The 13,231-nt window shown below is 44.3% G+C and overlaps 1 protein-coding gene across 1 annotated transcript in view; it reads right to left on the reverse strand.

The window, feature by feature from the left end:
* JAK1 (Janus kinase 1) overlaps positions 1–13,231 on the reverse strand; it is a 24,950-nt gene that overhangs the window by 6,973 nt on the left and 4,746 nt on the right. The window contains exons 3-12 of the mRNA XM_010007966.1: positions 10,731–10,884; positions 8,871–9,034; positions 8,324–8,666; positions 6,896–7,069; positions 5,991–6,148; positions 5,116–5,269; positions 4,023–4,188; positions 2,088–2,194; positions 844–990; positions 222–348 (exon numbers count right to left, since the gene is read on the reverse strand). Coding sequence (XP_010006268.1) covers positions 222–348; positions 844–990; positions 2,088–2,194; positions 4,023–4,188; positions 5,116–5,269; positions 5,991–6,148; positions 6,896–7,069; positions 8,324–8,666; positions 8,871–9,034; positions 10,731–10,884 — 1,694 coding nt within the window. The remainder of the gene's footprint in view (positions 1–221; positions 349–843; positions 991–2,087; positions 2,195–4,022; positions 4,189–5,115; positions 5,270–5,990; positions 6,149–6,895; positions 7,070–8,323; positions 8,667–8,870; positions 9,035–10,730; positions 10,885–13,231) is intronic.

The following is a 13,231-nucleotide window of genomic DNA, read 5'->3' on the forward strand; positions in this document are numbered from 1 at the left end:
CAACCATGATATCTACAAAGTCAGGGGCACCGAGTCAGTGCTGCAATAACCCGTGTCTGGAGCAACCTAACAGGCTGGTTACTGCTGCCCAGGGAAGGGAGTTACAGAATGTCTTTATTTCACCTTCCTCAAGGTTTATTTCAGTTCCCCCTTCTGGCTGTCCCAAGAAGCCAAGAGCAGCAGGTGCTGTGCCTGCCCCCCATGAGCACAGAGCTGAGCAGCCCCCCTGACCCTGCCCAGGCCTCCGTCACTCAACTCACTTTCCACGTCACGGACACAGACCCCGTGGAGAAGGACAATGTGCTTGTGGGACACCTGCCTCATCATGCTGGCTGTTTCAAAGAATGCCTGTTGGGAAGGAAAGAATCATGGAATCACAGAATGCCAGGTTGGAAGGGACCTCAAGGATCATCTGGTCCAACTATTCTAGGTAACAATACAGTTGATAGGAGGTGGCTCAGCACCCTGTCCAGCTGAGACTTAACACTGTCCAATGTGGGGGAATCCACCACTTCCCTTGGGAGACTCTTCCAATGTTGGACTGTCCTCCTGGGGAAAAATTTACCTCTTGTGCCCATCTGGAATCTCCCCAGGAGCAACTTGTTCCCCTAACCTCTTGTCTTTTTCCATGGGACTCCTTGTAAATAGGGAGTCTCCATCTTGGTAGCCACCCTTTATCTACTGGAATGTGGTGATAAGGTCTCCCCTGAGCCTTCCCTTCTCCAGGCTGAACAAGCCCAGCTCTCCCAGCCTTTCCTCACGTGGCCTTTATTAATGGCTTTTCACAGTGAACCATGTCCAGGATTGTTTGTACCACCACAAACAAAAAGGAAAAATACTTGCCAAAGAAATGTCTCTGTGGCTGGGGTCCAAGACCTTGAGGAGCACTTTGATCTCTTTCTCATTCTGGTATCCTTCGTTCTCATCATCCTTGTAGTTGAGAATCCCTGAGTAAATCTGTGTCCTCGTCCCTCTTCCGAGGTGCTCACCCTAAGACATGACACACCAGGTATTTTTCAAACCAGGACAGGAAGCAAACAAGTGCAAATCTACAAAAATACTTCCATCTCCACCCCATTCTGCCTGAGTGGACTTGGCCCTCACTTCATTGAGTTACATGTAGACTTTAAATCATTACAGTGAGGAACCAGTGACAGCCTCTTCATCTTTGCTTGGCTGGTGTCTCTGAGCATCCTCACCCCTGCAGGTCCACCTGGTGTTAAAGGGCTCTTAGATCTCCATTCACATCAAACAGGTTGATTTAACCTTATTAGACTAAACACCAAATGAATAAATAATAACAGGTCTCTTACTGACAATAAGCTGCAATTGTTTCCAAAAGTTAAGAGGAAGTAATACTTCAATGGGACACTTTGTTTGGGAAAGCAATTTCCTCCTAAATAACCTGGGATGTGTTTGCAGGAAGCCTGCATGCTGACTGCAGATTAACCAATCAAAAAACAATCCACATCATCTATATTTGTCCTCCCCAGCCAGTCATGCAATTAAAAAAAAACCCAAAACTTTTTATTTCCCTGAAGATGATGTTGGATTTAAGAGCTCGGGTCCTTTAGAAATATTAAATGTGTTTTTATTTCAACTTTATACAACTGTTAGAATGTTTGGGTGCTAAATCAGTTTGGAACAGAGAATTTTTAATGGCAAGACTCTTCAGGGCTTGAATTTCACCCTTTTTTTAAACTATAGGATAGTATCTTAAACCTCAAGTTGCCTGTTTCTCTGCTGTATCAGGCTTTGAAAGATACAGCCACATTTAACAACAAAGAAGCTGGGAAAAGCAGCTCTTAAAACTTCCAAGACTTTTTAATGATGACCTTAGCAGCCATTAGAAAATTGCTCAAATGCCAATTTGATTCCTGGTGAAAGGCATTTCTTCCAAGTCTCTTTTCAACACAACAACACACAAACATTTAGAGTCTTCAGTAAGAGGCTTTAATACAAACAAAGATTCAAAAGAAGTTTTGCTGAGGAGAAAGGGGAGTGGAAAACCAGCCAGAATGGGGTGGTTTCATGTGGCTGGGCTGGCAGCTCCTCTGCAAGGATGAAACAGCCCAGTAGCCACTTACCTGTATGATTTCTTCCTTGAGGATTCGATGGAAACTCAGCTGCCCCAGGTGATAAACAGGCTGCCATTCCTGAGCCTTCTTGGTTGCAACCAGCAAGTTGGAGATTTCTGGAAGGCAAGGGAGGGGAAATGTTCTTTAAGGCTTTTCAGAGAGAACTGCATTCACCCTTCTCAGTCAGTAAAGGCTGAGAGACCTGGGCCTGTTTAGTCTGGAGAAGAGCAGACTGAGAGGGGATCTCACTCATGTCTGTAAGGATCTGAGGGGTGGGTGTCAAGAAGGAAGGACCAGTGGTGCCTGTGACAGGACAAGGGGCAATGGACACAAACTGGAACACAGGAAGTTCCACCTTAACATGAGGAAGAACTTCTTTACTATGAGTGTGACAGAGCCCTGGAACAGGCTGCCTAGAGAGGTTGTGGAGTCTCCTTCTCTGGAGACTTTTAAGACCCACCTGGATGCCTTTCTGAGTGACCTGCCCTGGCAGGGGGGGAGTTGGACTCAATCTCCAGAGGTCCCTTCCAACCCTGACAGTTCTATGACTCTATGTGCTCACTGCAAGGTAATTCCTCAAATGAATGAGGAGGAGAGAAAAAAGAAGAAACTTTGACTTCTGCTTAAGCAACTTCTATTCTTTCCTCAACACAGAAATCACTGCAGCAGATCTCCATGTTTTATATTATAGATAGAATGTCAGTATCAGCCATATTGGGGCTGCTGTTCAGAAACTGAGCAGTGTTCACTGCACAGAGGAGTGGCTGGGACTGAGCCTTCAGTTAGTCTTTGTGAATAAACAATTAAATATACAGATTGAAATAGCAGGAAAAAAGAAAAAAGAAAACCAGGGAAGAGGGAACAGAGTAGCCAAGATGACACACTGGATCCCAAGGGAAGTGATGCCAAAGAAAAGCTGAGGTGGGCAGTCACCCCCTTGACCCACTTTGTTCTGTTCCAAATGCAGCTGTCAAGTTGTGATCAAACTGTCAAAATGCTGCATGTCTCCATGCTGCTGACAACCACCAGTGTTGTTCAGAAGTGCTGCCAAGCTCAGTGTCACTCTACAGAGAGAACATTCTCCTCTAACACTGTCAGAACAAGCATGTAATTATTGTTGCCCAGTTACTCTCCTTCTTCTAACAGGAAACCATTATCTGATCAACACAACCATGCTGCTGTGTTTCCTCTTTCATATCAAACTCAGCTGCCAGGCACTTGTAGTTTACAGCAAACCATGTCACCCAGGGTTGGTGTGAAGTTTAACAAATGCACAATTGTCCCACCCCTCTCAACATCTGACCTCACAGATGGATCTACTGACAGCAAGCTGTCCTGCTTGCTAGCAGTTGGGGACCAAACCTTCCCTGCTGCTTCCTCAGGATTAAGAGAGTCAGGAAAGCTCATAATGGGAGCAAACAAGCTTCAAACCAGAGGCTGCAGCCCTCCTTGGCTAGAGGAACACAGCGTAATGTGTGGTGGCTCTGCCTGGCACGTGACTCAGTGGAGCAGAGGAAGCTTATATGGTCCCTGCTTCACAACAACCCTGCAGCCCATGACTCTGAGTCAGCTGTGACATTTTCTTTTTAAACACATCTGGGTGGATAAAGGGAAACCAGAACTTTTCTCAGTGTCACTTGAAGAGTTCACACAAACTAGAGAAGAAGCTGGTGCTCTAGAAGCTCCAACCCCTGAGCATCCTGTGCTGAGTTTCTAACATTAAAAGGAGACCCCACAAGCTTGCTCATGGTGCTTGCTTTGGTTTTTTGACAAGATTCCTTCTCCACGGAGAAGGAAAAACCTTCCTATTAACCACTGTTAAGTGATAAAAGAGTTTCAGAGACGAATCCAGAACAAACCAAAGACACTGAGAATGTCTCCTATTTCTGGAGTTTGTTTCCTTTCAACAACACATTGTGTTGCTTCTGTTACAGGACAGATTACCTCTGGGTTTTGGTTGGCAGCACCTCTTCAGCGTAAAGCTTATGTTGTCTGTCCGAAGCATTTGTCCTTTCAGGTGATCCATCAGCTCTTTTAAGGATGAGAAAGACTTGTTTGAACCATGCAGGAAGTACTCGCCCTTCTTCACTTCAATCTGAAAGTTCTTGTACTGGACTGAATTATTTATCATCTGGCATTACCAGGAAGAGGGGGAAAAAAAACAAAATACCCGTTATTGAAGTGAAAAAAAAGCCATAAAAGCTCCTCAAATGCCTTTCAAGATACATGTAGGACCAGTCAGTCATCTGCTCCTAAGATAAGGTCCTCTAATCAAACTCCACAGAAGTAGAAAAAATGCCCTAAAATTCCTATCACCTTCAGTCCCAGGAAGGCTCATCATAACAGACTGGAAGAGCAACAGACAGATGCAAATATCTAAGTTTAGATTCTGGCTTCTGTGTTTTGCAAAGCCTCAGAGCCAGCAGAAGCTCTGACCCTTCAGAAGGAACTTTCTCTTCACTCAGCCAAGAACTTCAAAATCTGAACCAGGGTTTCAAAATCTTAGCTTAAAAATAGCCCAACTGCCTTTCACAGCCCACACTGTTCAGCACGAGACAAGATTTCAGGCTAGTGATCAGACCTTCCAGTTTCATTCAGAGGAGCTGGGGAAGAGCAACTGAACTTTCCTACTCTGCTCTCCCAAGCTCATAGAATAATAGAATGGTTTGGGTTGGAAGGGACCTAGACCATCATCTCATTCCAACCCTCCTGGAGGGGGAACAGTGCAGACCCTGGCCCAGGTTGCCCAGGGAAGCTGTGGCTGCCCCATCCCTGGCAGTGTTGAAGGGCAGGTTGGATGGGGCTTGGAGCAACCTGGGCTGGTGGGAGGTGTCCCTGCCCATGCAGAGGGTTGGGACTGGATGATCTTGAAGGTCTGTTCCAACCCAAACCTTCTATGATACAGCACAAGTGTCTGGAGAAAATGAAGTACAATCATCTACCCTCTGCTGCACCAGCTACCAACAAAGATAAGGGGGATGGCTCTTTGATAAACATATCAACATGGATTACTGCTGGGCTTCAGCTCAAGCTCAGCTTCCTGTTGGGATTGTCCCACCTGACGTACCTCAGAGCCTTCAAGGCAAGTCACAGTCATGAGGATGTGGTTGAAATTGGTGCAGCTCCACCTCAACACATACATTCCCACCTCGTTCCCCTCCTGGCGCAGTTTGCTGATGGCGTATTCCGTGCTGGAAGAGGAGAAACAGGGAATGAGCAGCTGCAGCCAAAACCTATTATTAGTAAATACCCAGGAGACCAACCCTGTATTTGGAGAACAGCAACTTAGAAATATTTATACTGTTATTCCAACATTTGTCTTCATTAGACAGGCTCACATTCGGCTGCAAAAGAGCAAGAGAAGAGTGTTGGGTGAAGCTCTCAGTGTGCTCAGGGGGACACGCTGCTCCAACACACCAGGCACCCAAGCTCTCCCTTTTCCACATGCCCCATCTTCCAACAGAAAGGGAAAAGCCAAAAAGGAGGGAAGAAGGAAAAATACTTGCTTCAGCTACTTTAAAAAACCCAAGGTTTTGTGCCTCCATCTGAGGACTCCCAGGATCAGTGCAGATACAGTTCAGCTTGGTTTACCCAGAATAATCCCACCTGTTCAGCCAACAATGACCTTTCCAGCTGTTAGTGAAGTGAGCCTCAAAACCCTCCTGTAGTGGGGTGTCCTGGTTTGAGCCAGGACGAAGCCAATTTTCCTGGTGACATGAGGACACACTGGTTTTCTAGGTGAGCTGATGTGGAGTGAAACACTTGACATTCTTCCATATCATCATCAGGAAAAATAAGTTGTTCTGCTACCTTTTGTTAACTGACCACATTCCAGATGTCCCATTTCCTACACAGCGGTACTAGAGGACTCATTTTTCCAGTGGGAAATTGCAAATCCAACGTTTTACTAACCAGATGGGTCCATGGCATCCATTTTTTATGTTGTGCTCAATCAGGGGAGGAGCCACATCCGTGCAGAGGTAGTGGTGGGCATCTGCTGTCAGCCTGAAGTACCCGTCTACCAGGGATGCAAAGGACAGGGCCTCATCATGTGAGGACAGCTTTAACTCCTGCAGCAAAGAGAGGTGTTAGCCAAGAGTCCTCACAGTTCTGACAAAAAACTTCAAGAGTGGTTTAATACCCAGCAATTTTTGCACAGAAATGACTACAAGCTGCCCAGAAACCTGCGTCAGACAAGCACACATATTTAGGGAGGCAACACTGAGCATTCTCTAGCCTCCCCGCTCATTACTGGCTAGAAACTTCCACCTTCCAGGATGACTTCTGTTTTGCTGGAACCCTATGTGAGATCCATAAGGAAAACTCTTGTGCCAGCCTTTGTGAAAGGCCAGAAATTCAGGACTGGGGACATGAAGCCAAGGGCCCTCTGGAAGCTCCTTTCCAAATTCTAACAGCTGACAGTCCACAGCAAGAACCACTTAGGACACTAAAATTTGGTATCTAAATCAAACCTCCTCTCCTTCCCTCCAGGTCCTCTCTGAATTGTCTCCTCTCTGCCATCCTTGCTGAGCTCCTCTTTCCTGATGCTGCTTTTGGCTGTCCAAGCTGTACAGAGGAAGGCCACAGGCTGAGAAGTCAAGGAGTCCAGCAGGTGGTTTGCAGCAACAAGTGGAGAGGAACAACTGTGCTCACCAGTTTGCTGCTCTTCAAACCAGCACTCTGGCACCTGCCCAGTGCTGAGGACAACATGTTTAGCTGTTACTTTAGAAAACGTTCCCCAAGGAGGTTGTCACCTGGTGCCCAACACCACTGGAGCTTCCCATGGGAGGGAAACCTGTCCCAGGTTTGGTTCTCACCATTCTTTTGTTATCCTGCTTGTTAATGCTGACTGTAGACTCCTTGATCACAATGTGGGTGATTTCAGGGAAGTAGGAGAAATTGTTCCACAACTCTTGAATTTTCTGTTTTTCTTCATCCTTTTTGTTTTTGCCATCAGATTTTTTCTTCTTCTCTTTCTCTGTCTGAGCAGACTGCAAATATATTTTGGATAAAAGCATAACATTAAAAACAGGGGGGGTTTTAGCACAGTGTTTTTACTCTGTAACAGTCATGACAAATTAATCTTGCAAAGCTATTTAATTCTTGAATGCTTTTTGCACTGAATTATCAATGCATTTACATGTTCAGTGAACCTGTATTGCAAGGATCATTTTATCACACACTTCTATCAAGAACTGCCCTCCAAACTACTGAAATTTCTTAATTATCTGCTTGAAGTACTCTCTCAGAATTCAGCATTCTTGTTGCTGTTCATGCCTAACCCAGCAGCAGCAGATGAAATCCTGCCTGCAGATCATGATGAAGCTGAAGGTCAAAAATTATTGAAAATTATTGGTAACAACATCATTGAAAGAAGATTAATGTTCAGGCTGAGCAAAGCTTCCTGCTAGTCACAGGGAAGTTCCAACTGAGATGAAAGTCTTTGGTTTAGACATTTAAATAAGTATAAATCAGCAGAAACTAGGGAACCTTGCAAGAAACAGGCTGCACTTCTTGTAAGCTTTTCTGCTCCATTATGAGTTCTTCCTGCCCTCACCCCCACATTATCATTTAAAACAGAAATTGTCCATCAGAGAGAGAATTAGGTGACATTGAAATGAAGTGAAGCTCAAGGCTTCCTGTGCTACAGCAGAGAGCTGGCAGTGGGCTTTCCATCACTGTGGGGAGCTGAGGCAAGCAACAAGAGGCTGATTTGTTCAAGTGTTCTATGTGCAGACAAAATCTCACTGATGTGAGAAAGCTTTAGTGTCACTGTGTCTTAACTGAGTCACAAGAACTCTGTGAGTATGAGCAAACAGGGCACCGGGACTGTCACAGTCAGGAAAAGCATCAATAGGCTCTGCCATCAAGACAGAGCACCAAGGCACAAGGGCCTTCACAGAGCTTGATCTTTCAGGACTTGTGTCTGGTCTGGCAGACACAGTAAAGTCTTCATTTCCCTGGTGACCAGGGTGCCCCCAGAGGTTGTGCAGTGTCCAGCCTTGGGAGTTTTCAAGACCAAAATGGATAAAGTCCTGAGCAACCTGGTTTGATCCCCAGGCTAACTCTGAACAGAGGGTTGGACAAGACATCTCTAGAGGTCCCTTCCAAATTGCACAATCCTATGACCCTATGAAAGTCCTTTCAACAAAAAGCTGATCTGCAGTGTCTGAAGATCATGACCATTGTTTTGTTACACCCCCCCAAAGCAACCCTCTAGTTTCCATTTATCAAGGGATACTTACATTTGGCTTGAGCCTCCACTGAATTCCATTGTTTCCTGTGACAATGATTTCGTACAGTGGGAGGATCTCATTGTCTCCACAATTAAATCTGTTTATTTCATTCTCGGAGGAAATCAGCAAAAATGGGGTCTCGAAAATTTCTGCTCCATAATGTTTAGTCAAGGTCTCCATCGTGGACAAGTATTTAACTTTCAGGTCACGTGGAGACACACTACTGTCACAAATGGTTTTGTTGTTAAACTCTTTCAGGAAATGCTTGAAAACGTTATTTATCCGAATCCTGGTTAAGAAATTCCTCTGTCTGATAGTCTTGTTCAAAGTTTCAGGAATGTAATGCTTGTAACTAGAAGGAAAACAATGCTATGAGTTAATACTGTTGTCTCCTCAACTTTTAACTCTTTAAAAACGTGCAACTGCCTTACTCTTGAGTTACAGCAAACCACTGTGCAGTTGGTACTGCAGCCCCTTGAAGGCGGAACCACTTCAAATCCCTTCTGGAGAGACGTTCAGCAGACCCAACAGTGACAAAGAAGTGATCCCAGCTCACCTGATGTCTTTGGGAAGCTCGGGAAGCTTCACGTTTTTCTTGATGGCATAGTGGGAGATTGCAAGGACAGCCATCCCCAGACACTCGTTCTCAATTTCATGGGCCTCTTGATCATTTTTAGGATCACGGATTGGTGCCAGGCCTTTCACTAAGTCATACTGACCCTTAATAGGAAGCAAAACAAGAAAACTACCAGCTTTGGTATTTGTCACAGTTGATCTCTACGCATGCATCAGGGCACAAGATCAGGGGCTCTTCTAGAGCAAGAAGAGTCACCCAAAACCAAAAGCCAGGACAGCAGCGAGTAGGAGAGGATGGGAAGAGCTGGGCAAGAGATGCAGTCTTCTCTGGAACCAGTGGGACAGAAACCTGGGCAAGCCCTGGTCACACAAACCCAGCCGATCTGAGAAGAACCACCAGCATCTGTGCCTGACATAAGTCTTTTAAAATGACAGTTTGAGAACAGGTGGAATCATCACAACCCATCCATCCCATGTACAGCCCACAGCATTGTGGCTTTCACCAACAACCTGTGAAGACACACAGGGACAGTATCTGCCCTGCTCAGACACTTCCCAAACCCCTGCCCCCTTCTTTTATCCATTAGCCCACCAAAAATTCACTTTGTTTGCAGCCACCTTGCTCTGGGACAGCCTGAGAAATAACTGGTTACCCAAGAGCAAAGACATTTCTGCCACCCTGTACTAGCATTAGTGGGTTTTTGTCGGACCTTTCTGAAATGTTATGACTCAAAAGTAAAATCCTGCTTGACCCAATATTGTCTGACAAGACCCATTAGGGTCCCTACTCATTCCACAACTGAAAAGATGCTTTTATTATTTTTGCTGGCACTCAAAAAAGGTGATGAAAAGAAAAAGGAAGGACAAAACTCAGTTTTACAGCTGTAAGTGTATATATTTTTAAAGTGTAGATGGGAGTGTTCATGTGAAATATGGTATAAGTTTGATTATGCAGGAAAAAAATCTGTGCTTCTTTTATCACTTTAGAATGCAAGTGGCACCATGAACATGCACACAGAGCTGTAGGTAACTTGGTGCTTCATTGTGGCTTCACAACAAAACAAACACTCACTGGAGCAGCTTCATGCTCTCCCTTTTTCTGCAGGGCACAATCATACTACAAAGACTGAAAATCCTGCAGTAAGTACACTCAGAATTAGCAGCAAACATGTTTTTCTCTGGTGCATTTCATCTGCTCATTTCACAAGCCTCCATCAAATTCAACCTCTCAACTTCTTTGGTGAAACCAGCCAGTTCCTGCTTTGCAAAACCCTTTGTGTGTCTGTGAACTTCTCTGAACAAGAGCACAAGTTTTCTGAAACAGAGACTCTGACTACTTAGCACCTACCAAGTGGCAGGCACAGCAGAAGGAAAGAAAACCTGTCTGTCATCAGGCTGGCAGTGATTTGACCCATTTTTTAACATCCCACAGGAAAAAAGACTCATGCAAAGGACACTGAACTGTCCCTTTCTATACTGCTTAATGTTCCTCTATTAGACTATAAAGGTCAAAGTCACTACGTGCAAATGTATTGCAAATAAAAGATGATGGTATTTATTGGCAAAACTAGCTAATATTAAAAGAAAACATGCTGTAAAACCAGAGTCATTTGTGGACTGTGAGATGGGCAGTTTCTTTACACTTTCTGCATATGGGTAGGTTGTTCTTCATGGAGCAAATTCTCCTCTCTCCACCATACAGGAGTATCAATAAGGTAAGGTTACATGTGCTTGAATAGTCTTAAAACAGGTCTTTAAAGCAGTTTCTACTGGATCAGTTTTTGTGCAGAGATACAGAATCACAGAAACACAGAGTCAGCACCACCAAGCAACCTCTTACCTGTGCAAAGATGTATTCTAAAGAGTTTGCGTCAAGTATGGGGGTTCCCTCTGGAGCCAGCTTCTTCTCATAACAGCTCTTTGCCTTCCTTGTTGAATGTCTCCACACTGAGGGTTCATTTTCACTAGTCCCATGCCAGTTTGTAAAGTAGTATCTTGCAAGAAAACAGGAATAAACTTTAAAACCTCTTGGGGAAACCGTCCTTTTGTATTCGATACATAATTTAAACTTTTAAAAGAAAACCAGTTACAAGTCAAAATCCATCAATTATCTGCCTTGAGGCTGCAAATTAAAGTGGTCCATTGCTGAAACTGCAGGTCTGGCCTGAGGAACTGGGGGAAAATGGTGTATTAGCCAAAGGTCTGGAGTGTCTCTACTCGACAGTACATCACCCTTCACTCAAGATGCCATGACTGACTGCCTGGTGTGGCCCACACAGTCCACTGAACAAAAAGACACCACTCAGGTGACAAGCCCATTCCCATCACCTCTGACATTGCTTGAGCAGTGTGAGAGACTGAAAAGCCTCTATTGTGCATAGACCCATGGCTGGTGGTTGTATCCCAAGAGAAAATGGCTTATGAGACCTTCCTTTCTAAGTTAAGTCCCCAGAAGGCATGTATCTATAGCAGGAGTAGGGACATGAACACACAACTATGCCAGGAACTACTGACAAGTACTGCAAGATACTGCAGAGCTCCTTTGGTTGGAGCATAAAAAGCAAAGCAAAGCAAATCCAATCCTTCTGCCTCCAGGAAATGACTTTGTTTCCTTATGCTCCTTTATAAAACCAGTGATAATTAATAATTCCTTTTTTTTTTTTTTTTTTTTAATTTCCTGAAATTCATTATGGGCAAGGTATTGTGTATTGTTTGTAACTGAGAGGAGAATTTGCTCCTTTCCCCATTAAGCTGCACTGATTATAACACTTAGAAGCTACAATAAAAATTAAGCCCCATTGTTTGAGGAACCACATCAACACAGAAGGAGAGACACTGCCTTGAGGAGAGCCATGGGCTTGGGGTGAGGGGGAGACAAACTCTCACTGTTCCACTTCCACAAGCACAAACAGGAGCACAAGGCATCCAGTTCAGAAGTCCTGCAAACCAGCCTGAAAGGAGACTCTGTGCTCCTGGGTTTCAGGAGCACAACCCACCTCTCCTTCCAAGCACCTACAGCATGGGTGGGAGCCAGTGGAGGGGAGGGATTTTGGGAGATAGCCCAGGCAGGTCAACCTGGGAAGGATCAGTTCTGCCCTTTACCCAGAAAATGGGAATGCTAGAGGGGGATCTGCTGTTCCCTTTCATCTGTAGCAGCCCTGATAGTCCTTCTTTCCAGAAACATGTGTCTTGGGTCCCTTCTCCACACCAAGAAATGCTGCCACCTCTGGCTCAAACACAACCCAGCCATGGAAGAGTTAAACTCCTCCATCAGCTGCTGTGCTAATTAGTCCAGGATGTTACAAAATACTGTGGTTTATGTTGTAGACTTTTTGGTGGTTTGTTTTGGTTTGTTTTTTTCACTTGAGGCAAGTGAAAGAAATATAAGGCTGGTTACAAAGCTTCAAGTGAAAAGCAAGTCCTTTTCAGATCTTACCAGAAGTACAGCAGCTGGCACAGATGTGATGGGGAGAGGAGGAGAAAGAGAAGCCTGCACATTCAGAAACCAAATCTAAAGCTTTCAGCAGTGGGAGAAAAATCAAACATCTAAATGTGTTTGAAACTACTCAGTCACATACCTTAGTTTTATAGATACAATTTTAATAGGACATGACTAAATCAAACCTATCAGTGGAAGGAAATTTCATAAATAAGGTTGTCCACATAAAAATGATTTAGTCTCTAAATGATTCTATACAGTCTAATACACTGCACTATTAAGTAAGCCCAGATCATTTTCCTTTTTCAAGAGAGATTCCGCCTCTTGCAGAGCTCTGAATAAACAATATCCATTCAGAGAACAGTTTCACAATCCTGTATTGCCCATAATTCTTCAGTCCTCAGCCATGCTCTCAGTTCAGATGCCCAAGCCAAGACACACAATAGATCAGAAACGAAAGAAAGGAAAATACCACTTCACCAATACACTACAGTATTCCTAAGGAGGCAGGAATCTTCAGATGTTATTGCTTAACTCATAGTATTTTCTTAAATGCATAAGAAATTATTTTAAATACATTTTCTTAGACCAAAGTTTGCCAGTTTTCATGAAGTGCAGCTGACAAAAGAGATGCCCCTGCCAAACTTCAAATCCCAACTCCTAAGCCTAAAAAAATAAACCACCAGAACTTTTAAATGGAGGAAGCAGGGCATTCTGCTGCTTCAAAATGGTAGAGCAGAAGAATTTCAAGAAAACAAAATTCAACATGGGAGTAATTTTGCCCCTGTGCCTAAAATTGGATAGAGTTACAAACACACACTGAGGATTATAAGACAGCAAACTGTTCAAGCAGGTGTAAAGAAGGTGGTCTGACCCACTGGGCAGGTAAGATGCAGCAGGAA

Source organism: Chaetura pelagica, unplaced genomic scaffold (genome assembly GCF_000747805.2).
Source record: "Chaetura pelagica isolate M959 unplaced genomic scaffold, ChaPel_1.0 scaffold212, whole genome shotgun sequence".
NCBI classification, from domain to species: Eukaryota; Metazoa; Chordata; class Aves; order Apodiformes; family Apodidae; genus Chaetura; species Chaetura pelagica.